This window comes from Salvelinus fontinalis, chromosome 26, assembly GCF_029448725.1.
Source record: "Salvelinus fontinalis isolate EN_2023a chromosome 26, ASM2944872v1, whole genome shotgun sequence".
In the NCBI taxonomy this organism is placed as follows: Eukaryota; Metazoa; Chordata; class Actinopteri; order Salmoniformes; family Salmonidae; genus Salvelinus; species Salvelinus fontinalis.
The window spans coordinates 33,541,653-33,568,213 of record NC_074690.1 but is presented as its reverse complement, the minus strand read 5'-3'; the positions used below and the strand labels follow the sequence as shown (position 1 = coordinate 33,568,213).

The 26,561-nt window shown below is 38.9% G+C and overlaps 1 protein-coding gene across 12 annotated transcripts in view; it reads left to right on the top strand.

The window, feature by feature from the left end:
* LOC129824154 (suppression of tumorigenicity 18 protein-like) overlaps positions 1-26,002 on the top strand; it is a 52,486-nt gene extending 26,484 nt beyond the window's left edge. For 7 of the 12 annotated variants that reach the window (XM_055883551.1, XM_055883559.1, XM_055883556.1 and 4 more), the window contains 20 exons: positions 2,902-2,953; positions 3,848-3,878; positions 4,341-4,534; positions 7,969-8,766; positions 9,883-10,017; positions 11,230-11,320; positions 11,420-11,512; positions 13,849-14,138; positions 14,756-14,970; positions 17,164-17,406; positions 17,925-18,037; positions 18,775-18,837; positions 19,212-19,280; positions 20,096-20,158; positions 20,446-20,526; positions 22,349-22,573; positions 22,761-22,849; positions 23,012-23,115; positions 23,202-23,348; positions 23,637-26,002. In XM_055883551.1, coding sequence (XP_055739526.1) covers positions 2,902-2,953; positions 3,848-3,878; positions 4,341-4,534; positions 7,969-8,766; positions 9,883-10,017; positions 11,230-11,320; positions 11,420-11,512; positions 13,849-14,138; positions 14,756-14,970; positions 17,164-17,406; positions 17,925-18,037; positions 18,775-18,837; positions 19,212-19,280; positions 20,096-20,158; positions 20,446-20,526; positions 22,349-22,573; positions 22,761-22,849; positions 23,012-23,115; positions 23,202-23,348; positions 23,637-23,777 — 3,237 coding nt within the window. In that variant the 3' untranslated portion in view covers positions 23,778-26,002. Of the gene's footprint in view, positions 1-2,901; positions 2,954-3,847; positions 3,879-4,340; positions 4,535-7,968; positions 8,767-9,882; positions 10,018-11,229; positions 11,321-11,419; positions 11,513-13,848; positions 14,139-14,755; positions 14,971-17,163; positions 17,407-17,924; positions 18,038-18,774; positions 18,838-19,211; positions 19,281-20,095; positions 20,159-20,445; positions 20,527-22,348; positions 22,574-22,760; positions 22,850-23,011; positions 23,116-23,201; positions 23,349-23,636 lie in introns of those variants that run through there. The other 5 variants (XM_055883555.1, XM_055883563.1, XM_055883552.1 and 2 more) reach the window with 5 other exon arrangements.
* The last annotated feature ends 559 nt before the right edge of the window (positions 26,003-26,561 follow it).

The window sequence follows — 26,561 nt, the reverse complement described above, 5'->3', positions numbered from 1 at the left end:
CAAAATGAGGTTTTCCCCACAAAAGGGTTTTGTTACAGACAGAAATACTCCCCGCCCACTCCTAGATGATCCTGCAGGTGATGAAGCTGGATGTGGAGGTCCTGGGCTGGCATGGTTATACGTGGTCGGTTGGACTTACTGCAAAATTCTCCAAAACGACGTTGGAGGCAGCTTATGCTAGAGAAATGAAGATTAAATTATCTGGCAACAGCTCTGGTGGACATTCCTGCAGTCAGCATGCCAATTGCACGCTCCCTCAAAACTTGAGACATCTGTGGCATTGTGTTGTGTGACAAAAGTGGACTTTTATTGTCCCCAGCACAAGGTGCACATGTGTAATGATCATGCTTTTTAATCAGCTTCTTGATATGCCACACCTATCAGGTGGATGGATTATCTTGGCAAAGATAATGCCAAGATAACAGGGATGTAAACAAATGTGTGCACAACATTTGAGAAAAATAAGCTTTTTGTGCGTATTGAACATTTCTGGGATTTTTTTATTTCAGCTCATGAAACATGGGCCCAACACTTTCCATGTTGCGTTTAAATTTTATTCAGTATATATTTTCTAGTAATAGGTTCAGGTAACATGCATTTGGATATTATAGCATGCTGTTCGTGGATGTCCTGAAAAAAAAAACATTATATTTTACCAATTCACTTTACCTGTGAACGGATATAGTTGTGTATTTCTAAGGCTATTGGAAGTGGTAGCCAGGATGTTTTGGAATGAGCAGCATGTTTAGCAGTGTCATGTCAACGCCCTTTTGACCCCTGTGAAATCACAGACTCAGATATTGTTTTACATATGCAGGGACGTGTAGCTAGCTTCGCTGAGTGTGCTGCTTTGTTGTTATACCACAGCACTTAACTAATAAGTAATGTATCTTACTTAAGGTTTAAGGTAGGCTGAAGGTTACCATGCCTCCCAGTTTACGAGTCCAAATTGGCTAGCTGAAACCATAACAATGTCCGGACAGCTTTGTTGAAGGATAGTCTCTTTAAAAATACTTTGATCACACTGTCAACAGTGAAGAAACGGGACATATTTTGTATTGACCAATGACCACCAAAGAGCCATCATCATTTATAATGTCATACAGTTTTGTGGCATGTCAGGAATATATACACAAACAAATCACAGCATGAGAGTGTAGTAAATATTAAATACAAACAAAGCCTTATTTGAGTAGCGTGTATCTATTTGTACTGCCCATGTAAATTCTCTTTGAACGTCATGTGTTCTCTCCCTGTCTGCATGAGTTTTCTACTCCGATTCCTCCTCTGCAGAATTAGATACAGCTATACAGCTTTGAGTTTAAGGACCAAGGATAGCTGTTGTCAAATGGGTGCCAAAAGCACATCCTCTATATACCCTCTCAGAACCTTTGTGCTGCTCATGAAGCAGAAACTATAATGCTTGAACATAAAAGGTTTGATCGGTTCCTTCGTCTCCCCTCAGATAATACAGTTCGTTTAATAGACACATTTGAAGGAGTACAGTACATCATTGAACACTCTCACAAACATATTGACTGCATTTGTAAAAGGATGATCTACTGACAAATGATCAGTGAAATTCTGTATGTACTCCTCAGTGTCAGAACCAAGGTCATCAGGGATCTAATGTAGATAGGAGCATTAGTATATTCAATACTTGTTACCATAACGCTTTTAGTGTTTTCATAAAACATGATATTGTGGCTTGACTTGTAAGAAAGAGGAATCCAAATGTTTCATGTACAGAGCATACATAAGGTATCAAATGTTCTTGTACAAGAGCTTAAATGATGAAATATTGTTTGAAACAAGTCGATTTACATAATGTGAGTGTTGCTTCTCAGTAATACAGAGGTGCATCATTTGTAAATATTTGTCAACCTGTGAAATGAATACAGCAATTACGCTATCTGAATTTGAAATGTATTTGTATTACTGTAGACACTGTAGCACATATACAGCATCTATAAATGCTTACAAAACGAGTGAGTTGTCTGTCTGCATGTGTGTGTCTGTTTGGAAAAAGTGTAATGAACTAATCAGGTACATTAGTTGTTACAGAATGTCATCTATAGTGTTTGGGTAGTTGTTTGTTTCAATAGGGCCCCTAGTAATCAAAAGTAATGAACCTATTATGAGCAGGTCCTCCGAGGGCCCGGCGTGGCATTAAGAGTGTGGCACATAAAAGGTTTATTAAAGGAAATTAAGGTTCATCACTGCCACACCTGCTCCCCTATTATAAATGTATGACAGGTCAGTGCCTTCAATCACAACAGCAAACCAGAGAGAGGAGTCATGTTTCCCATTACCAGGAAAAGTAACAGCGTATCCTGTGACTCACAGATTTCACTGGCCTGTGACCACTATACACCGCCATCAGCCAGGAATAATTACGTTTAATAGGTTTTATTTGGGATCCACACGTATGGTGGCGAGGGAGAGTGGATGGATTTTAACAACTATTTTGGTCTAAACACACTACTGTCAGTCTGTATGCTACCACCTGCACTTTAATGTCATTATTTTGCATTATTACATTTTTCACACCTCAAAGTTTTTTTGTTTTGTTTTAACTTCACCTTAGCTTGGTATTTTGCTTTTACATGCTACATGTGTTTTCGTGACACTACACCGATTAAATGCCACAGATAATTTGCACGTAACTACATCAATGTTCTGGGAAATATAGGCTTTTGTTCATAGGAACGGTTAAATTCATTTCAAAGAAACTTCAACCACTGACGTCAAGGGCTCTCAAACATTCAATGGATACAGCATCTGCTGATAAAATGTTAACATCATTATTTCAGTCCCAGTTGTCAATATTTACAGAATCTGTATTTTGATAGAAATGAGCGTTACATGCATAATGATACATAGTGTGTTCTTTATTTACAGATGGATTCAGAAGGAGAGGATAACACACTTCAAACATGCAACGGTGGCAAAGGTGAGTAGTTTCAACAACTCTTACCATGTTCAGGGAAGCACATCAATAGCAGTAACCGAGCGCTTCAGCTATTCACACATATTCCACTTATATAGCTCTGGGGTCTAGGGGGATATCAGTTCAACAATCCAACTTTACAACTGTCAATTTTACGAATGATCTTACCAATTTGAAGAGCACTGCATTGCCATTACATTACTCAGATGGAGAATTACTTCACCAAATTGGAACAGTGGCTCAAATTAGTTAAGGGGTGCATATATATAGTGTGATTGAAAACCTCTAGACAGGCGATGCCATTATGCTAGTTTTCCAAGCCTCTGAAGTCTGGTTGGTGGCACCAGAGCCATTACTACATCTGGAAAATGTATTATGGAGTTGTGCTTCATGGGAATACGGTGGACCTCTGAATGAGATTTGCATCTTTGCTGCATGGCTCTCTGGGAAAATCGATTTGCCTTTTCAGATCATGTTGTCAAAGCTGACAGGGGGATGATCTACAGTGGATTGGGGGAGTGGATTTGTTATCAATATAAAGGGAATCTTTGCGAGAACTTTGTTCATATTAGAAAGCTTTTTTAAAAATAAAATAGTAAAACATTGAAATATAGCAACCCATGTTTTGACAAGTAACACTAACTCTTTTTTATAGATAATCTGCTAGAGTACGCTCCAAATTCATGCTAGGCGAACACCCCACTACCAAGAGTGTACAGTAGTAGGCCAGAGTGTTGCTTCCCGACTGGTTATCCAAAAGGTGGAGCTACTAGATCAGTAGCCTTGATCAGGATTTTGTTTCCCAAGTAGACAGATGCAGAGCCTGAGTCACTCCATCGAGGAAATGTGAACATGACTATTTACCTGACATACCTCTGCTTCTGCTTCTGTTTCCAGTTCCAGTTGAATGCACCACCCAGGCTCCCGGGTAAGGGTTCATGACCTCTATTTGAAAATAAACTCTTACAGAAATCCTCTAACTCACCCCGGGTTTCTATGTCCTTACATACAGAGTGAAATAGGCATCCTTTGTTAGTAGATGTGGGATGCTGGCCATGCTCTTATCTTGATAATAATGGTTATAATTACATTTGTCCCCATAGCTCTTCACTGCTTCTACGTACATCATTTTTTAATGGTATTTTTGGGTGGTTTGTTCATCATCTCAGCTAAATACAGTTTCTTCAACCTAATGTTGACCTTTTTTTCACTCTAGCTACAAATGACACTTGTACTTTCTGAGTCCCGCGAAAATACAATTGGTGAATAAACTGACAATGTTACATTTTAGGTTCACTTTCAGTTCAAAGTTTTCAGATGAACTCCAGTAATGCCTATGGCACTTTGTTGACCCCGTTGCTCTTTTTATTCATCCATCCCCCCACAACAGCCCATATGGGTCTATGGCTGCTAGGAAAAGACTCGCCCAGGAAGGGGTGCAGGGCGCCCCCGTCAACAAGAGAAAGTCTCTCCTGATGAGGCCCCGCCACTACAGCCCCAGCGAGGCGTGCTGCGAGGAGGAGAACGAAGACCTGGCACAGGCACAGGACAAAGAAGAGCTGAGGAACATTGACACTCCAGCAGGTAGACAGATGTCCTGTTGTTTTGTCTGTTTTGATGAACAATTGACGCTGAATTTTAAAATCCCATCTGTTGCATTCATATTTCCGTCCCTCTCTGTTGCCTTTTAGGGCCCGGCATCAGCCAGACCCCATAGTCATTATGTACTGGAAGTGAAAGACGACACTGCTGGGTCTACATAAGTTGTGTCTGTCTCACATCCTCAGATTGAAGTTTATCTTTCATGATTTTTTTGGCATGGCTTTTCCCCACTTTTTTGATGAGGCCAGATTTCGGACTTCTCATTTTCTTTTTGTCTGATGTGTTTGGTTTTTCGGGAAAAGCCATTAAAAAATAGGTTGAAAACACTGAGAATTGGAACATTATGATCGTGTTTGCTCGTGTTTGCTTGGCCCTTCTGTTTTGAATCTCATCTGTTGCTATTTGTAAAGTTAGTTTAGTTGAGTGTAGAATACACACTTCATTGATTGATCATTAACACAAGCTGATGTTTCATCTTAGAACCAGCTCCCCTTCTGAAGGAGGACATTGGCATTGCCTAAACATGTTCTTCTAAAACCAATGTCACTGATACAATACAATAGAATACATTGGTGCTCATTTGTCAGGAGATACTAAGACCAAGCTACGTACTCAATGACATAAGGAAATATTTGTGTTTATTTCATTTAAAAACATTGTCCCCCTCCAAAAGCAAAACATTTCTACTTCCTAATGAATTGAATTTTGAGCATTTTGGCCACAATATCCATGGTTTACACATGCATTCTCACCCACTATAATCTGCACTTATTTGGTATATTTTTAACGATGTAACTAAGCAACAAACGTAATTGTCCCCTTCGAAAGCTTTTGTTAGGCCCTCTAACACAGTCCAAATATACATAATTAGGCATAATGTCTACAGCTCATTATAGTACACATGTGGGTAGTTAAATGGACCAAGAGAGTAGCTCAATGAATTGTGCAGATTCATTGGAAATGGAATTTATTTGTTTCTGGGGTTCATATAACATTACAATTATCGTAACCCTTTTTGCACTAGCTTTGCCATCCGTTTTTTCCCCCTCTGATAACTTTCTTTGTTCATATACCTCCCTCTCATGGTCTGTTTGCGTTTCAAGCAGAGCTTTTATGTGTCTGTATTCAGTCACCACTACTTTCCTACTGCATTATAACCTTTAATCAAGAAAAGTGTATATTTTTTTTAAATCAAAATAGGGCCCTTACCAACAGCAAGCCCTATAAAATACAGTGAACATGTATCAAAAGTCAGGCAACACAAACAAATGACTGCACATTGGGTGGTTAACATAGATCTACATACATTTGTAAATATAATTTTGTCACAATCTGGTCTGGGGCTATTTTATGTGAAAAGATTGTGACAGTTCAAGTGGATAGAACAAGCAATAAGAATGTAACAGTGGGATACTGTTCATATCTACATTTCATAACGAAAAGAGGGAAAAATAAGCCTCTCATTTGGTCGAGCCGCATTGCGTTCAACTCCAGCCAAGCTCCAACACTGCTGCAGAGCGCCGGTAATGGCTATTCTGGAGTACAAACTGTTCACCTGTTCCAATACACAAACCACAGGAGGGATCCAAGTGCAGCCTCTTTTCTACTGCACTTCTCTCACTGTGTGTCATCCATCTGGACAAAAATAAGTCATTTTTTTTGTCTGCTCTGCCAATTGTAGCTAAGCATAACTGACTTTTACTCTTTGGCCAGGCTGCTATTTGTATGCCTCTGTTTAGAAGGAAATGTCTCTAACAACAAAGAGATTATTAGCCGCGTTTTGCGTTGCAAAATCCAGCTTGATATTTTGTGGGGTTGCATCTAAAAAGGAGTTTCATCAAGTCTATTTCATTCAACTTCTTGCTCTGCTGCTGGTATGTTTTGACCTGTCCTGTATTATATTCAGTACATTTACCTACATTTGCACAACCTAAAATCATATGCTTCAAAACAAAAGCCAGTTTCTTTTTTTTGCCAGAGGTCCGTTTCCAGATAACACTTCCTGCATTTAGCAGCTTTTCTTTTTTGTGGGATTATGTTTTGTACTGTGGCCTGACTATAATGACGAGTTGTATCTGTTTGATCATGTCTATATTATCCTCAGCGGAATCCACTTACAAGCCTACGTAGCCTATATGCATCCTCAATGATTCCCAAATCTATCATCAACCTATTGGATCCCTCTCATTCCATTCTCCGTGGGCTACTTTTAGTTTGGTCCATGACGTCTAGCCACTTAAGAGGATAGATCTACTCAGTACAGCCTACTTATGATTTATGAAGTAAAAACCCGTATGGCCTCACCAAAGAGCTTTAGCACAGAATATAAGTTTAAATGATTTGGAGGATCAAAAGAGATTTTATTGAATCAATCTAGATGATAGCTTGCCATTGTTAATCATTGACCATGAGTTAATATTGATATAATCATGGGTGTTACTAAAATAAAGTCATTTAAAATGCATTTTGGGGAACTAAGAGGCCTAGCTTTCCTGTCAGTTCCACTTAAATTGACTAAGCTGGAAACCAGAAAATGAATTGTCAAATATTTTACCATTACTCACAGTCTTGGGATACATTAAACATTTTGATATGTCAATAAAAATGTCCACTGATAAACAATTTAAAAGCTTTCTTTTAAAAATGTTTAGTAAAGAATCAATATAAAAATAAATTACTAGGTGCACTCCACATAATGACATATTGAAAAAAAAAATATTAAAGAAAGGAAAGGAAGAGGAAACCAATGGAATGTTTATTTTATATTTTTTTACTGACATTTTCGCCACTTTCTTGGTTCTTATGCTTACATATGAATATGGTTTCTTAAATTAGTTGTATGCGAACGACTACATGTTAATATCTAAAAATCATAAAGCCCTGCTTAGCTTACACCTTAATAACTACTTAAAACTGATGTTCAGTGTCATAAGCGATGTAGGCTAAATCTCTGTCATAATCTGGTCCGTCTTAATCCATATCAAGTTGTTGTATTCTGATTGGAGATTTTAAAGAAGACGAAGACAATCTTTTTCTTTATCTCTAGGTTTAATGTTCAACTAGCCAAAATAAGTGTCTCATATATTATCTCTGACGTACTTGAGGAATTGCAGCATAATCTTGCAGTTGCTGTCCTGTCCATACTATTATTATTTTCATTACATATTTGATTTGTCAATCCTCTTAACAGTCATTTAAAACTACAAGACATGCGTTTTCAAGATATGGAAACTGTCATGAAATGTGCGTTGAATGTCTCTGCTAAACATTCGAACTAAGCTCAAATGGGGACATACAAATTGTTACTCTCTCTGCCCAGCCAAATGTTCTCGGAAAAGCATGGCCTTAACATGAACAATTGATTCAAAACTGACAGCCTAATTTTTTATTCTCTTTGCTCCTACTTTGTTTCTTAGATGGTTGCCAAGGTACGCTTAATGAAGTGCCCAACATAAATGGCTGCCAGGACTCAATAACAAAACCCCATGATTCCTTTGGATGGTCTGAAGTGGTGACTGATGACTCTCTCCATGAGGAGGTTGCTGCCTCGGAAACTCTGGAAGATGAAGAGGTGGAGGAACGAAACCAAGAAGAAGAGGAAGAAGAAGACCAAAGTCAGGACAGGATGAGTATGACTTGCAGTTCCTCGCCACGTAAAAGCCCATACCGGGACAGCCGGAAAGCCGAGTGGGAGTCTCTGTCCCTGTCTCATTCTGCTAGGGTGAATGGCACCAACGGCTGCATCAACAGCCCCTCTAAAGCCACCACCAGAGAAGGACACCCATTGGGCAGGAACGGCCACCAACACATGAGAGACAAAAATCCTGACTCGGACCTGAGGGCGTACAACATGGGCAGAGTAGGTCCCTTCCAGGCAGGGGCCCTGCGGCTCTACCCCAGTGAGGAGGACAGTGAGGGGGAGCCAGAGGTGGAGAGGCCTCCCCAGCTGGAGGCCTGGGCGCTGGGCCTGCAAGAGATGGAGAGACCGCTGGGCCTGGAGATGGACCGAGACAGAGGAGACAGAGACAGGGACAGAGGGAGGGTGAACCTGAGCCTTCTGGAGCAGGCCATGGTCCTGCAGTCAGAGCAGAGGCATGTCATCCACAATGCCTACAGGGAGATGGACAGGTTCCTACTGGAGCAGATGACCAATGAGAGGAGGCACCAAAGGCTACTGGATGTAAACTCCAGGGTGAGCTATCATGGATGCAAAGGTATGGATAATAGATTTGAATATGTCTTATTTCTTTGTCAATTCAAGATTTTTTGCTATTTTATCAGGTTTATGTTTTTTTCACAACAGGTTTTATCAACCTGAAGACAGACAAGACCCTTTTCTTTAAGCCCTTTCTCTGTTTTTGTTTGGGTACTATTTCGGAAACTTGAGCACAATAGAACTACATGCAGTGAATATTGCACTTATTGAAATGAAGAGTTGTGGGCATAAAATAAGTACGCAGCAGACATGATTATGCATGTTTATCTAGTACGTATCAGACCTCTTGTGATTTTAATAATGAGGCTCTTCGAAACATAAAAATAATAAAATAACCACATTCCGAGGGTGAAATCGGAGGGAGGAGGAGGGTAAAAATCCTCTTAAGTACTAAAAACATTTTGGCAACAAATGAAGTAATAGACAAAACAGACGAAAAAAAAAAAAAAAAAAAATCTTCTGATGGAATTGCTACTACTCAGAAAATTGGATTTTGATAGGAATCAACTGGATATTTAACCATGACCATAACTCTTAAATCCACCCAAAGTACCCCTCATGTTTTCCACTGATTCTTCAAATGACTGAAGCCTAATGTGTAATCCCAGATGTAATCTTTCGATGGATGGGCATTAAGAAATGAATGCCCTGTGTTGAACTGGAAGCCTTAACTAAAATTACAGATTAAAAGAAGCATTTTGCAAAAAGTGTCTAGCTCTTTGCATGATACTGTCCTGCAATCTGTATGTTTCTATGTAGCTACTGTATATCTATAGCACTGTAGCTTCAGTATTTAAGTGTGTTTCCACTTAGCAATTCCCAGAATCTCACTTAAAATACATTTTCGAGGAACATTCATGCAAGAAAACCTCTACAAGTTGAATCAAATTCAATTAGGTTCATTAGCTAAGACAATATTTCCAAAATACTTTTTAATGAACTATTACCTTTGTTCTACTCTTTGTTTGTGTGGTAAGGAAGGTTATAAAGCATGTTAAGAATGATACTGCAACATTATTAAAGGTGGCGTTATGTATGCCTATGTACAGTATGTGTGACATATGTGAATGTTTACGTATAAATCAAAGATTTCCTGCTGTTTGTCTCCTCCCAGACTCTCCACGGCCAGACAAGAAGGATATTAGGTGTCCCACCCCTGGGTGTGACGGAACTGGCCATGTCACTGGTTTGTACCCCCACCACCGGAGTCTGTCTGGCTGTCCCCACAAAGTCAGAGTTCCTCCAGAGAGTAAGTCACTCACATAGACACCTGCTGTATACATCATACATACACAAGCATGTACATATAGAATAAAATAGAATGAGATGTTGTTATCAATCATGAAATAAGTTCTGATGTTCGAAGGAAATCATGAAGTTATCAAATACAGATGTAGGATCTTAATTTGAGCCAGTTTGCTACAGCAGGACAATAATCCTGGAACAACAGGACATGTGGATTATTATGTGGATTATAATGAAGGCCATGTTTGTAGGGGTTGATGCATTTTTTGTAAGGGAAAATCAAGTCTGAAATTTGAAAGTGGAAATTACAGATGCATTTTTGAACCTCAAATGCACTGCAAGTTTAACATTTCCTGCAACAAGGTGGTCAAATTAAGATCTGTAGGTGCAGAAACTCTTTGATTGAAGGGCATCTCTACATTTTCCATTTATAGAATCATGCAAATAGAAAAATAATACTTGTGGTCACATAGGAACTTGGAGTTTCCTTCTAATTTCTGAATATTGAAAAGGCTTTTTTTATTGGCTGTGATTTAGTCATTTTAATGTAACATAATAAACATCCAACATTAAACACTGATGTTACAAAAGGAACATAAAAAGCAATTACATTTTGTTCAATATGAAAGCATTTGCTCTTAGACCAGAGGCAGTGTTTGCAAATCAAAGGGGTTACTAACTCTGTATTCAAAAAATAAATAGACAAAACCTGCAAACTAATTGGAAAATATGTACAGAAAATAAAAGTTTCCAAGGATACCGAGTGGAACTCCAACAATGACAATGTTTTATGAAAAAATATCTGCGCTTTTTTGTTATAGTCTTATTTCCACTAAGGTATTTATATTATGCAACCAACACACAGTTCACTGACAATGGGAACAGTGCTAGTTAGAGATGCTTGTGTCTTCAAAGGATCTGTGCACTATAACCATGGTTTCTTTCTGATGTCAGTACATAAGCAATGTGTTAATTGAATAAAATTATCAAGAAATGAACAAGCAGAATGTATGCCTATAGTTTTCAACTTGATTATTTTCCTGTCTTCTCATGTTTGTTAATTATGTTAACTCTTGGCACTCCTATGACTCCTATGCCTACTCTAAAGGATGTCACCACTGATGCAGTATATTCACCACTGATGTACAGTACAGCTCTCCTTCTACTAACCCTACTGTTTCACCTACTGGCCCTCTCCTCTCCTGTCTGTCCCCAGTCCTGGCCATGCATGAAAACGTCCTCAAGTGTCCTACTCCCGGGTGCACAGGAAGAGGCCATGTAAACAGCAATCGTAGCACCCACCGGAGGTACAGCCTGCAGGACTAACCTATTAAAAATGACAAACTGTACATAGACAGGTTCAATGTCGGACTAATGGGTTTGATTTCCTTCTACTCCTCCTCCAGTCTTTCAGGCTGCCCCATTGCTGCTGCAGTGAAAGTCTCCAAACCTCAAGAGGAGAGCCCCAAATGCAGACAAGCACCAGAACGATTGTCCAGGTAAATCACATGGACTGAGAATGTATGTTATAACACATGCTAAAGCTGTAATATTGCCGTATTGTCACTCTGACTGTTGACGATTATTGAAGCGCATGTGGACACACATTATGATGACAATAAACCAATTGAAAACTATACTATAAAACATTTATTCTGAGAGCATAGTCCCTTTGATATAAAACAGTGTTTGTGCTCGTTGACTATCAATATCATATAAAATCAGGAGCTATGTTGGTTAACATTTACAGTATCCTGTCCAGTTTACCCAGTCAGTGTATTGTAAAAGGAATGACAATATATAGCCTAGCAAAACATCACAGATATGGTTTCTCAGTATCATTTGTACTTAAGCAATGGGTTAAGGTCCTATGAGATTCTCCCTATTAGGGACACAGAGCATAAGAACTCTTTGTTCCCTGAAGAGAAATGACAGGCAGACTGCCTACTCATACAAAAGGAATTAGTTGGGCAACATGCCTGTGTGTGAACGTACAGTACAGATCAGATCCCACAATCCAGGAGGAGGACATTGATATTATTATATGATTCAAACGACACCGTGTCCATTCCTTCACAACCACCTCGTATCGATATTATTCAATGTTCTATTACTTCCACAATCACCACCACCTCTTCCACAGCATGTTGTGCATAATGTGCATGTACAGTGGCAAGAAAAGTATGTGAACCCTTTGGAATGATCTGGATTTCTGCATAAATTGGTCATGAAATTAGATCGGATCTTCATCTAAGTCACAACAACAGACAAGCACAGTCTGCTTAAACTAATAACACACAAATTATTGCATTTGCTTGTCTATATTAAAAACATAATTTAAACATTCACAGTATAGGTTGGGAAAAGTATGTGAAACCCTAGGCTAATGACTTCTCCAAAAGCTAATTGGAGTCAGGAGTCAGCTGACCTGGAGTACAATCATTGAGACGAGGTTGGAGATGTTGGTTAGAGCTGCCGTACCGTATAAAAAAACACTCAGCAACATTTGAGTTTGCTATTCACAAGAAGCATTGCCTAATGTGAACCATACCTCAAACAACAGAGATCTCAGAAGACCCAAGTTTAAGAATTGTGGGCTTGCATAAAGCTGGAAAGGGTTACAAAAGTATCTCTAAAAGCCTCGATGTTCATCAGTCCACGGTAAGACAAATTGTCTATAAATGGAAAAAGTTCAGCACTGTTGCTACTCTCCCTAGGAGTGGCCATCCTGCAAAGATGACTGCAAGAGCACAGCGCAGAATGCTCAATGAGGTTAAGAAGAATCCTAGAGTGTCAGCTAAAGACTTACAGAAAGCTTTGGAACATGCTAACATCTCTGTTGACGAGTCTACGATACTTAAAACACTAAACAAGAATGATGTTCATGGGAGGACACCACGGAAGAAGCCACTGCTGTCCATAAAAAACATTGCTGCATGTTTGAAGTTCACAAAAGAGCATCTGGATGTTCCACAGCGCTACTGGCAAAATATTCTGTGGACAGGTGAAACTACAGTGGAGTTGTTTGGAAGGAACACACAACACTGTGTGTGGAGAAAAAAAAGGCACAGCACACCAACATCAAATCCTCATCTCAACTGTAAAGGACAGTGAAGAGAGCATCATGGTTTGGAGCTGCTTTGCTGCCTCAGGGCCTGGACAGCTTGCTATCATCGACAAAAATGAATTCCCAAGTTTATCAAGACATTTTGCAGGAGAATGTAAGGCTCTCTGTCCGCCAATTGAAGCTCCACAGAAGTTGAGTGATGCAACAGGACAATAACCCAAAAGATAGAAGTAAATCAACAACGGAATGGCTTCAACAGAAGAAAATACTCCTTCTGGTGTGGCCCAGTCAGTCCTGACCTCAACCCGATTGAGATGCTGTGGCATGACCTCAAGAGAGAGGTTCACACCAGACATCCCAAGAATATTGCTGAACTGAAACAGTTTTGTAAAGAAGAATGGTCAAATTCCTCCTGACCGTTGTGCAGGTCTGATCCGCAACTACAGAAAATGTTTGGTTGAGGTTATTGCTGCCAAAGGAGGGTCAACCAGTTATTAAATCCAAGGGTTCACATGCTTTTTTCCAACCTGCACTGTGAATGTTTACACGGAATGTTCAATAAAGACATGAAAATGTATAATTGTTTGTGTGTTATTATTTTATGCAGACTGTGATTGTCTATTGTTGTGACTTAGATGAAGATCAGATTACATTTTATGACCAATTTATGCAGAAGTCCAGGTAATTCCAAAGGGTTCACATACTTTTTCTTGCCACTGTATGTGTCAATTTCCTGTTCCTTATATGGACTTTATTTGACACCTACAGTAGCCACTTTCCTCATCAAATCCAACAACAACACCTCGTCTTCTTGGATTCTTCTCCAACCAGACCTCTCGGCCCCCTCATGAAGAAGTTGGAGTTCAACCAGTACAGCTACAGGTTCGCCCATCACCATCCTGTCACCGCCGCCTTGCAAGCCAACCTCACCAAGGACATGGACAAGTACAGCAAGATCCGCTTTGATTACGCCAGCTTTGATGCACAGGTCTTCGGCAAACAACCTCTGATGGCACCCAACCAGGACCAAAAAATCTCTCCTTCACACTTCCCTGACTGTGAGTTTCGCACATTTTATTTGATTCAGGGGAGGGGGAGGGGCATGTGTCAAGCCACATTAAACGGATTTAATGTGCAAGTGTCGCTCATCTTCTGCCACAAATGTGTAGCCCATACATGATCAGACAACATCCAAACTACGAGTATGCAACACACTCACAAGGTTCCTGTAAACAAGACAATCATGCTTGTGTAATATTGCTTACATTTACAGTTCAGTCATTTAGCAGACGCTCTCATCCAGAGCGACTTACAGTTAGTGCATTCATTTTAAGGTAGCTAGGTGGGACAACCACGTATCTTAGTCGTAGTAAGTAAAAAAATTCACAAAGTAGCTATCAGCAAAGTCAGTGCTAGTAGGATTTTTTTTTAAATATATATATACTTTTTAAACAGATCTGTCAGATCCTGAGAGAATTGTCATTTTATCAAGAAATACATGTTTTATCCACACAGTCTATGTTGTCCCACCTAGCTACCTTTATTCAAGCACAGACTGATGCCATTGCAACCACACTGTAACAACAAATGTATAGCTGGTTGCACGATGCACCATAGTATAGTGAGTATAATCAGTTGTTCCTGTAACTTGCTGAATGTGTGTTCTGTTATCTAGCAGCTCTACAGTACACCGACTTCCTGGGTGCCCCTGGCAACCTCCTTCCCACGCCTGACCCCGGACGGCACAGCCCACCCACCCATTACAAACCGGGATGTGAGGGGCTCCAAGACACCGCAGCCACCACCGCCATCCTCAACCTCTCAACCCGCTACCGAAGCAACATGGAGGCCATCTCCATCTCTGGCCGGCCCCTGGCATCCTCCACAAAGGTAATCAAATTAGACCACTTGGAAAGGTATTTAATGGGGTCATTTTAAAGCAACTCTGATTTGTGTATAAAAAGGGAGAAACATCAAAAGGACTGTTTTTGGCAAAGAGATCGTGTCTCTGGTGGCAGGGAAACAAGAGGTTCCCCTCCATAAAGCTTTAATGTACACAAAAGAAAATTTATAAAATCACATCAAAAGAAAAAAATACTATCAACCTTATTTGTCAATTACAATTAGACTGTAGTTTCTACTTTTATGGTAATAGTCACAATTATTTAAAGATAACTGAAGAAATCTGTCATTAATTTTGAAGTTTTTTGCCGATGAGATCGTAGTCGTTCAATTTTTACCTCTAACTAAGATGTTTGGTGCAGTACTTCTAAATAAAAAAATGTGCATGAAAATGAGTCGCGTCTCGTTGAATGACAACAAAGACTTTACTGAAGAATCCCTACTGTTGACCAATCACTGACGAAGGGGCGTAGACTTCGTTTACTGGCTTCGGCTTGCCTCAAGAAACAATTTTGTGTGCCTGAACAACCAACAAAAACCTTACCGTCACAAAATGACGTCATAACGTATGCACAAACTCTTCCTAACTGTTACAAACACCCTTATTTCTCAATTACAATTAGACTCTGTAGTTTATGTAAAACATGTGGTCATGCATATGATTTTATTAATAGACAAAAAAGAAAAGGGAAAAATTATTAACTGTATGAAAGTGTGTCTTGCATGCTGCAGATGGCGGAATATATTTTGCTTAGTAATATATTATCCAGGATAAGCTCTTTCTCTATCAGATGACCTATAAAACTAGTTCAGTGGATTAAACCAATCAGCTGAAGGACTCATTAGCTGAAATCTTTTATTCACACAAAACCAAAATCTCAGTGATTTATTAAATGTGCACCAGTTTAGTTTAAAACTTGACCCATTTGTGCACGTCCTGTATAATCTCTAGAGGGAAAAAAACCCAACTGCCCTGTCCACTACGTGGAAAACCATGATACTCTCAACTGAACTGAAACTTGGCCTTCCTGTGCAATACGTTTGAGCATAACGACGAATGTCTCAAAACCCAAACAAGGCCTCTCTACATTATGTAATTTATGACAGAATATTGATAGATAAATGATTCAAGGTTTCCAACACCTACACAGTACAGAACCCAGCTTGGTGAGCTGAGAATGTGGTCTTGTACCAGGTGTCAACCCACTGAATGAATAAAACAGTGTTAGCAACTTAATCATTTGTGCTCTTCTGCATTGGATTTATGTAGCATACAGTACACTGTATGGGGCCATGCAACTCATATGTTTGTTGTATCTCTGTAGGTAGCAAATGCAACAAAAATGCATTACAACTCAATGTGAAAAGTTCATGCTATTGAGATTAGCTACAGACATGTCACCATCACAGACATAATTAAAATGGACAGCCACACACGCATGCAATGTCCATGAAAATTATCCCCTTTAATTAATTTGAAAGGCTCTCTTTTGTTACAAAAATAATGGGGGATAGGTTTAATGGGACATATGCGTTGAATAATTGGTTTCATTTATAGGCCGTATTTCGGCATTTAATGAGGTAAAACTTTTAATACTATAAAACCTATAAAGCAGAAGCACACAGCCCAGCATTTCACATAACACAGAATGAGTAACACATCTGTCAGTGAGAAAACGTATGCTGCATTAAGCTTTTTCATTTTTGTTTTAATGGTGATGACCTAAAACCAGCACCCCCAGCTGCCATCTTGGTTGTGTGTCCTAGAAAACAGATAGATTACACAGCTGTCACAAAAAAACTACACACCAAGCAACGATTATTATTTTGTTCAACAGAATTAATGCTGGCTTAACACCACACTTTACCCCGGTGTTAGATAATCACTCAGCGTCTTATTTTCATGTAAATGTGTATTTGAGGTGCAATTCAAGTTATTTCTCACAGGAATTATAGTTGTCATTTTCAGAGTGGCGCACACTTAAAGCATTGTAGTTGGTGCTAAGGCATGTCATGGAAATATATGCATTTCAATCTTCATAACTTCATAACCCACATATTTTTATTTCCCATGAAACTGGCATACCTGTATGTTTTTATTAAAGACAGTTGACTATTTCAAAAAAGTTAATTACCTGCTGACTGTTACAGAGTCTGACTTGTGAACTTCTTCTCATTTAGGACATGCCCATAGAAGTGGATGAGAACGGCACCCTGGACCTGAGTATGAAGAAAAGTCGGGAGGTAAATTCCCCACCCAAGGTGCCTTTGGGAGACGTTGCCCTGTCCCCTCCTGAGTCCACTCTCAAGCAGGCCGGCAGTGTGCACATCAGCCCTGCCTTCTACCATTCCCTGTGTGAGAGAGACGCCTGGGACACACCTCTCAACTTCAGCAAAGCACAACAAATGATGCACGACAGAGAGGTAAAAGCTCTTGTTAAAGAGAGTGTTCCTCACAGCTGGTATTCCTGGTTGTTGTTGATTTAAAAGGCCATGACATTTGTACTGTTATTAACTCACCGACGACAACATCTGGTGCTGAACACATAATCTTTGAGGAAGTAAATCCAAATGTTTTACATCACAAGTATATACGTCATAAATACTGTCCGTGTGGATTAAATGTGACTTTAAATGGATGTATGGTTTACTGTAAGTATCCTTCAGCGTAATACCTCAGCCTTACCGCCTAACCCCTAGGCTTGTGTTTTAAGAGTAATAAGTGGGATGTTTTCATTGATAATGTTCAAAACTCAAGACTGAGACAGGAAGTCAGGAGGTTAAGCAGATTTTTAAAGACACTTTATTATTAAGACTGCATCTGAAATGGCACCCTATTTCTTCTGTAGTGCACTACTTTTGACCAGGGTCCATGGCTCTGGTCAAAAGTAGTGCACTATATAGTGAAAAGGGTCCATTTCAAACGTACATACGTCTCTCAGCAGGAGGATTTTGACGACGCTTCTCTGGAGAACCAGAGCTACTCCGGAGACGCGAGCATGTTAAGCCCCAAGACCAAGATGCTCTTAAGAGATGCTAAGAAAGAGCTGATGAGGTATATCATGTTAAACATGTCTGGTCTGCTCATTCTGGGGGTCCAATGAGGGGAGAAATTGACATATTGAGGCTTCTTTGCTCAGTCATCTGTGTATAATGTGCATTTCCCTCTAAAAAGGTCAGCTGACAGATGGTCAGTATTAATAACAAAAGTGTAATTCCCGACCAGACCTTTTAAATGGGGCAGTATATTATAAGTGGGGTGACTGAATACACGCTCAGTGAAATGCACTGGACATGATCTATCCTATTATTAGCTCTTATATTGTTACCTATTATATATTACATATCGTTGTGACTGGTATGTCTGCAGGTTCATGTGGAGAGGAAATGTATCTTGTTAAAAGTGAGTTTTTACATGTCCGTATGTCCTCAGCTTACCACTCTTGACTTTGTAGTTAGACTCTGTATGTTCTCTTGAGTTTGGCTCTGGGGATCTGATTCACTTTATGGTTAGATACTATTGAGTCATTTACAGAAAACAATTAGATCTTCCAAGTGAGCACCTTTTAATGAACAACTTTCTGCCACTCCAAATAAACACTTTCAGAGACGTTGTTGTAGTGAATGTGTTCGGGAGTAAAATATTTTCTACTAAATTTCCTGCTGCACTAACACTTCACACTTCCAATTCCACTAATAACAATTCAATGTCATGTTACGAAGGTTAATACACTGTATTGAAAGTCCATGTATTGTAGAGTATGGTCTAACTAAGTGTTGTGTTCTCTGCAGCTGTCCTACCCCCGGCTGTGACGGCAGTGGCCATGTAACAGGAAATTATGCGTCACATCGAAGGTAATTACACACTCGTTAACACCAGCTAGTAAATACTGTAAGGCTTGGTTCAGAGGAACTATGTTGATTGTTTCATGTTGATCAGCATTATATGCTGCTGAAAATGAAACTATACATTTTTTTGCAACCTTATTGTCGCTGTGGAATTTAAGTAATTTAAAACTGACTTGTAATTGTATTGAAACATTGGACAGAAAACAACTGTACAAACTTAAGATGATAATGCAAATGGTTATCATATGGTTTAGGAGAGGATGACCTCTCTGCCACATTGCACTGTACAGTATATCAATCACTGTCAGACTTCAATTGAATTGAACTATGATCAAAGGGTTCATTGTAATAACTCTCTGGTGTGGATCCTCTGTCTGTAGTGTATCTGGGTGTCCCCTGGCTGACAAGACTCTCAAATCACTGATGGCAGCCAACTCTCAGGAACTAAAGTACGAGTTGTCCTTTCAGTCATAATCAACTGTTTCTAGCCAGTAGTTCACCTGTTTGTGTCCACTCATTCAATTTTGTGCTATTTTATTGGATTACATTATACATTCTACCTGGTCTCATGCTGTTTTAGTCATATAATACATTGACTATATTGAATTTGGACTTTTATCCACGTTGTGTGATCAGGCTGTTTACACTGTGTGTACAAAACATTAAGAACACCTTCCTAATATTGAGTTGCAGCCCCTTTTGCCCTCAGACCAGCCTCAATTCGTTGTGGCATGGACTCTACAAGGTGTCAAAAGCGTTCCACAGGGATGTTGTCTTCAATTCTTTCCACAGTTGTGTCACGTTGGCTGGATGTCCATTGGGTGGTGGACCATTCTAGATACACATGGGAAATTGTTTAGCATGAAAAACCCAGCAGCGTTGCAGTTCTTGACACACTCGAACCGGTGCGCCTGGTACCAACTACCATACTCTGTTCAAAGGCACTTAAATCTTTTGTCTTGCCCATTCACCATCTGAATGGCTTAAAAATCCTTCTTTAACCTGTCTCCTCCCCTTCATCTATACGGATTGAAATGGATTTAACAGGTGACATCAATAAGGGATTATAGCTTCACCTGTTCAGTCTATGTCATGTAAAGAGCCTGTGTTCCTAATGTTTTGTACACTCAGTGTACATAATGCAATGTACTGTATATCTCCTGACCTCATAAAGGCCCTTTGCCTTCCATTTTCTTTTAATGCATTTAAATATTATATAATTGTTCCAGAGTTTCACCTGTTTTGTCTGTCTCTCCACCTGCAGGTGCCCAACACTTGGATGTGATGGATCTGGACACGTGACCGGGAATTACGCTTCACACAGAAGGTAGTCTAGACTGGATGACACGAATGAATTGATTAATAGAAATGTGTTTGAATCTTGTTGTTTATTTTTATGAATTTATTCATCTTTGACTTTTGGTAAAGTGTTGTATATCCAAGAAGATACGATTCTGACGACACCTGACTGATTCTTGAATACTGATTTTGTTGTTTAGAATGTTGTTTTCAATGACATGCTTTGTGAGAATCACTGATGGAAGAGTTTGCTTGATTTTAGCCCTAAATTAGTGTTCATTATTGTTAAACCGTATCGTCTCTAAACATTTGTAGTTTGTCAGGATGTCCACGTGCCAGAAAGGGAGGCTTGAGGCTTACACCAAACAAAGATGAAAAAGACGACCAAGAAATGAAGTAAGAGATTATTCTTATGATTGTTGTTTTTCATTTTTTTACTGGCATGACTACATGATTGCTGTCTCAATGAATGAAAATACTTGTATCCGGGTTGTTAAGAGGTCATTATACCAGAAAAATGAAAATGAAATTGTTTTTCTGCCCATCATTAGTAGATCATATTTCAAAGATTAACAACATGTGTATAATACATGTTTCAGACACTGTAATATTTTTGAGTTGTCTTAATAGAATATCTGGCTTATCACTCTCTTGTCAGTGTTTTCCTTATCATCATGTATTGTTTATTACAGGTCCCCCATACTACTGTATGGGTACAAAGCGTTGATTCACTGGTGTAAAGCTGAATTATTCTAGATGCAGTTGTCTCTGGAAAAACTGATATTGGTCTTAAATAAAAAATAATAATTGATTGCTGCTGCTTAAATCCAAAGTCCGATGTATGAGACCTTGTTTACTTCTACATCTGGACAGACACAGATTTCCCAATCTTTTTAATTACTAATGCAGGGCCAAGAGTTTAGGAATTAGACTGGAATAAATCGCATACACATTAAGAGGGGGAGCGACAGGTAGCCTTGCGGTAAGAACGTTGGACCAATAACCGAAAGGTTGCTAGTTCGAATCTACCTACATGTAGTGCATCTGTAATGTTACTAGATGATTGTAAATTGTAGGCCATATGGCATGCTTCTATTGTCCTGGTGCCTTACATCTGTGGTGTGTGGATGGATGGAAATAATGGGGTTGTTTAGTCCTCTGAGTGCTAGCAGTACTCTGAACAACGAAGTGCAACAACAAGCTTCGTTACAGTAGTACTCTGTTTGTACGCTAGCTATGTGTTCCATTTGTACCATCTCAGCCTGCCTTTCACCTTTACCAATAAGGGAAGAGTTCAGCAACCCTCAAAATTACATTCTTTCACATGACGGGATACATGACAATTATGTGTAATTCATGTCACTCCATTACTGACCTGTAGAAAACAGAGCAGGAAAAATGTAATTACCCTTATAACTCTTAATAATATTCAACAAGACTTGTGCTTATGTTTTTCGATTACAAACACAAATAACCTACCTAGTACTGTATATGTAGGCTATATCAATCTGTATGTGTTTATTATTCCAACGTTTTTGTGGATTAGCAACTTGGCTGATACGATTATTTGAGCCTGTTGTCAGTTTCGATGACTACATTTTTAATCAGCATTTGACTGGATTAATCAACGTAATGGTTTGACAACTCTTCCGGTCTAGTTAGTGAGGGATATTTATGAACTGTGCAAATGATTTGTTTGAGTATGTATGTATGTATTATGTGTGGTTTAACAGGTTAAGTAAAGTCGTCGCAACTCAGTTGACAGCATTTTGATCTACTTACACTTCCATTGTACCTAAACTGTACACAGCGATAGATTTACATATCTCAGATCATACTGTATTTACTACATCTGTCATATCAAATGGCCTCAACTGCCAAACTATTTTGAGGGAAAAACAGCTTACTGGTGACAATAATCTTTCTCCTCTGCCTCATCGGAATGAGAATAGACGTCTCTCACAGCGGCACTCTGTACATTGTCAACAGTCTGTGTGACAACATGAATCTCTCCACTAGCAGTATAAGGGGAGGACATCAGATAGTAACAGACTCCTGGGTGTATTCTGAACGTTTTAGATATATAATTAATAGACCTGACACAGTTCCATATTCTATTTTACAGATAATCTTATCTGTTCTATGCGATGCATTTCTAGCTGAATGTTTTGTAACGTAAAATCCTCCTGAACAGACCCCTTGTTTGTCTCCCTACTAGGTGTCCAGTGATAGGTTGTGATGGGCAGGGCCACACATCGGGCAAGTACACATCTCACCGCAGTGCAGGAAGCTGCCCCCTCACTGCTAAGAGGCAGAACGAGTCATCCATCAATGGCCTCCCCTTCCCCTGGAATAAGGCCTGCAAACAGGAACTGCCCCACTGTCCCTTGCCCGGCTGCAATGGCCTTGGACACGCCAATAACGTGTTTGTCACCCATAGAAGGTGAGGTTGCATTGCGTCAATTTTGTCCCGTATGATTCCAGGGAAATGTTTATAATTTCTATTGATACTACTATCCTTGACCACTGACCCGTAATTAAAGGCGCACTCATTGAACAACTAAATAGCTTTGAGATTGACATTTGTGAGTTGGTAATATTTTTGTAATTTGAATTTGATTTCTAAATAGTTTGTCTGGATGCCCACTTAATGCTCAAAGTATCAAGAAGAAGATGTCAGGAGAGGAGATGGTGACTATTAAACTGAAAGCCAGCAGTGGTAAGTCTTGGTGGTGTACTGTACATACAGTATATGCTTTGGCAGGATAATATATTTTATGGAAATGTTCATCTTAGTACCACCAAAGTATGTGTAGACCACCTCCTAGTTGATTCACGGAAGCACAGTAGCAGGTTTAGTTTGAACTCCATTTTCAAACAGGAGTCGACAACGACGATGACATGCAACACTTGGATCATGAAATCAAGGAACTGAATGAATCCAACCTGAAAATAGAAGCTGACATGATGCAACTGCAGACCCAGGTAAATATCCACATCTGTGATGATATGATGGTTTTCAAAGGACTCAGGCCTAATTCAGTTTGACAAGTTTTCCTCTTTCCTGAAAGCAGATTTCGTCAATGGAATGTAACCTGAAGACAATTGAGGAGGAGAACAAGATGATTGAACAGCACAACGACAGCCTTCTGAAGGAGTTAGCTCGCCTCAGCCAGGCTCTCATCAACAGTCTCACAGACATCCAACTGCCTCAAATGGTACATTAGGCCTCATTCGAACCTCCCCACTTGCATTTTTTAACCATATTTCTATCTATAGTGCAGCATTTTCCAAACTCTGTCCTTGGGAGGGGTGCATGTTTTGGTTTTTGCCCGAACACTACACAGTTTTGAATTAGCTGTGTAGTGCTAGGGAAAACCCAAAACGTGCACCCCTTGGGGTCCAGAGGACCGAGTTTGGTAAACCCTGCTATAGTGATATTAAATTGCTATTCTCACTATATGCTTCAGTTTGTGAACTAATATTAGAACATGTTTGTGTTCCAGGGGCCCATAAGTGAGCATAATTTCGAAGCCTATGTGAACACATTAACAGATATGTACAACAACTCGGAGCACGACTACTCTCCCGAGTGTAAGGCTCTCTTGGATAATATCAAACAGGCTATAAAGGGAATCCACGTTTAAGCTGTCAAGCCACCAAGAGGAGGTATCTTTGAGTTGGGATAATGGTATTGGATGACTGTGTTTTTCCTGGAGAGTGCAGTGCTGGCTTAGTTGCATGTATAAGACAAAGCTTTGGGAAACGTGTCAACATTTCACAGTTGAATACATTGCACTGAGACAATTACCAGCTGAAAATAATTTTTCATGTTTTTTAACGCTTCTGTATTCACTTGACATGTTACTTCTGGTGAGATTTCTACCCCCCTTGCACTTAATTATTTTGTATGGTTTGCTTGATTTAAATCTGTATTTGTTATTTTTTGTCATTGTTATGTTATTGCTATTTATCATCTTTATTCATCAATGTATTTATTTAAACATTTTTTAAATTGTATTTCTATGATTGTAAAATGCTAAATATTTGAAATCCTTTGACTAATTGTATATTACATTGATGCACATTCCAGTTTTAATCATAGCTCTCTTTTGCCGTCTAGTGGTGGTTTATTTATATGTCAGATCAGATTCTAATAAAACAATTTGGATCTCCCATGAAGGTAGAGAACTCTACTAGAATAATCCAGAATCAATTTTTTTTAAATTGTTGCTTTCGATTTCTATTTAATATTCAACCCTGAATGTATGGTAAGACAAAATGAAGACTCAAAAATGCAATGCTACTGTACTGTACACTCATAATTGAACAATATGTTAAAAAGTTGACTGCAATTGGGGAGTTGCGTTTGGCTCTTAGCAAAATGCAACATTGTTTTATTTCATTCAATTAACTGAATGTCAAATTCAACTTTGAGTGTGTTGCTAGAATAGAGCAACTGACAGCACTAAGACAATTGATAAATCCACTTTGACAAGATATTGTCTTTCTTTTTCTTAAATTATATAGATATTAAACTGCCTTCTGTGCACACACTGTGTGTGCATATATGTGCCTACATGTAAATTAATACATAAAATATACAGTTCTCTGTTTTGTGGTAGGACAGTATTATGTGGATGGTGTGTAATTTATTATACAGTACACTTATTTTCAAAGGAGAAAATGTTCTTAATGACTGTTTATATGCCATTTCAAATATTTAAGCATCGTCTCAGTAGCTGTAATCTCAAAGTCAGGTCTTGAAGTATCACAGGTTAAGAAGTGTTAGTGCTTTTTAAAACTTTTTACTTATTTTCAGCATGGAAAAAAATGTCGAGGAAGGTATTAGAAGAAAGGAACCACCACCATACAAACATTTACTCTGAGTTCAACTATTATGACACCTTTTAAAATGTATGCTCATTATTACTGAATGATGGTCGGTGGCGTTTCGGTTTCAGTAGTCACACCAATTTCAAAATATCCCCCAAAAGGCACTTGGTGGCGTAAATATCACTGCCGGTTCTTTAGGGCCAGCATGTATTTTCAACCTGTCAATCATTTTGCAAACTGTCAATCATTTTGATTTTCAGTTCATCACTATTACCTGAAGCAAAAAGGGACAAACAAACAATGATATTGCTAGTTCTTAACTGTTTGTTTTCAATTGTTATGTTTTATTTATTCTTAAATTGAGTTGTGAATCAGTTGCACTTTCACTTTTTTTCTGTTGTATTTCAGTTGAGTTCTATTGCCTGGGGTTCCAGAGAAAGATGACGCTTTCTTTGTTTGTGAGCATTGCTCTTGATGTCACAGTACAATGTTATTATTTTGAAGTTTGCATGGGTTGATAGTCCTATCAAGTTACAATGAATTGAGTTTGACTAGGCCTACTACACATGTCCTGAGGAAGAATTCGAAGAAGTGCATATCTGCAAAACATAGCCAAATTAAGGACACTTGTTGAGAAAAATACTTTCTTTTATTCAAATAGTCAACACATTGTAAAGAATTGTAATCTTGAAAAATGTAATCATTTAACATTTTGTTTAACTTAATAATTGTGTTAATTTATTTATAATTCGTAATATTTAATTCATATACCACACATTGTTTGCTCAGGAAGTTTTGTGAAGAATATTTATTTTCCCTGTTAGTATTTGATGTTTTGTCATGTGAACTGGATTTTTGTGGAATTATATTAGTATGATGAAACTGTAATGTATTTTCTTTCCTTTTTCATTCAAATGTTATGCTTTTTCAGTTCAAGTAGTTTGTAAATCGAAAGTATTACTTTTGCTATTTCATAAGCAGATATGCGCTGTGTTGTACAGTTTGTGTATGGTAGAAATAAAACTTTTTAAATGGTTGTGTGTGATTCTCAGACGTAATGTAGTACAGTATGTTGATGTTGCCATATTGGTGCATTGGATCACTTTCCTCCCCATACTGTCACTGTAGCTTCATGAAGTCAATACCTGAGGATGACAAGTCTGTGCCACCTGGTGGTGAGTATAAATAAGACAAGACATCTCAGATGAGAAAGTAGGCAAATACAGGTATATAGGCCTATTATTTGTTCATTGCTGACAATTTGGTTGCTGATATGTATATTAATTGAAACCCATTCAATCAATTCACAATCCTCATAGAATTGTACAAGTGTATCAGTATGTTCATTCAGAATGAAGCCAGAGATTAAATAAAGTGAGTGAGCAGGCCTTGCCAAGCAGCTGGGGGACTACAACAGTGATAGCTTTCAAAGAGACAGTACAAGAGCAGACAGCACTACAAATCAACCCATCTGAACTTGTCACCTCATGATGAGGTTGCTTACTAGCTAAAACTACATGACATCCAGATACAGTTAGCAGATAAGCAGTTTTCATCGTCTCTATACTCCAGAATTTTGATTGATTTGAGATTTA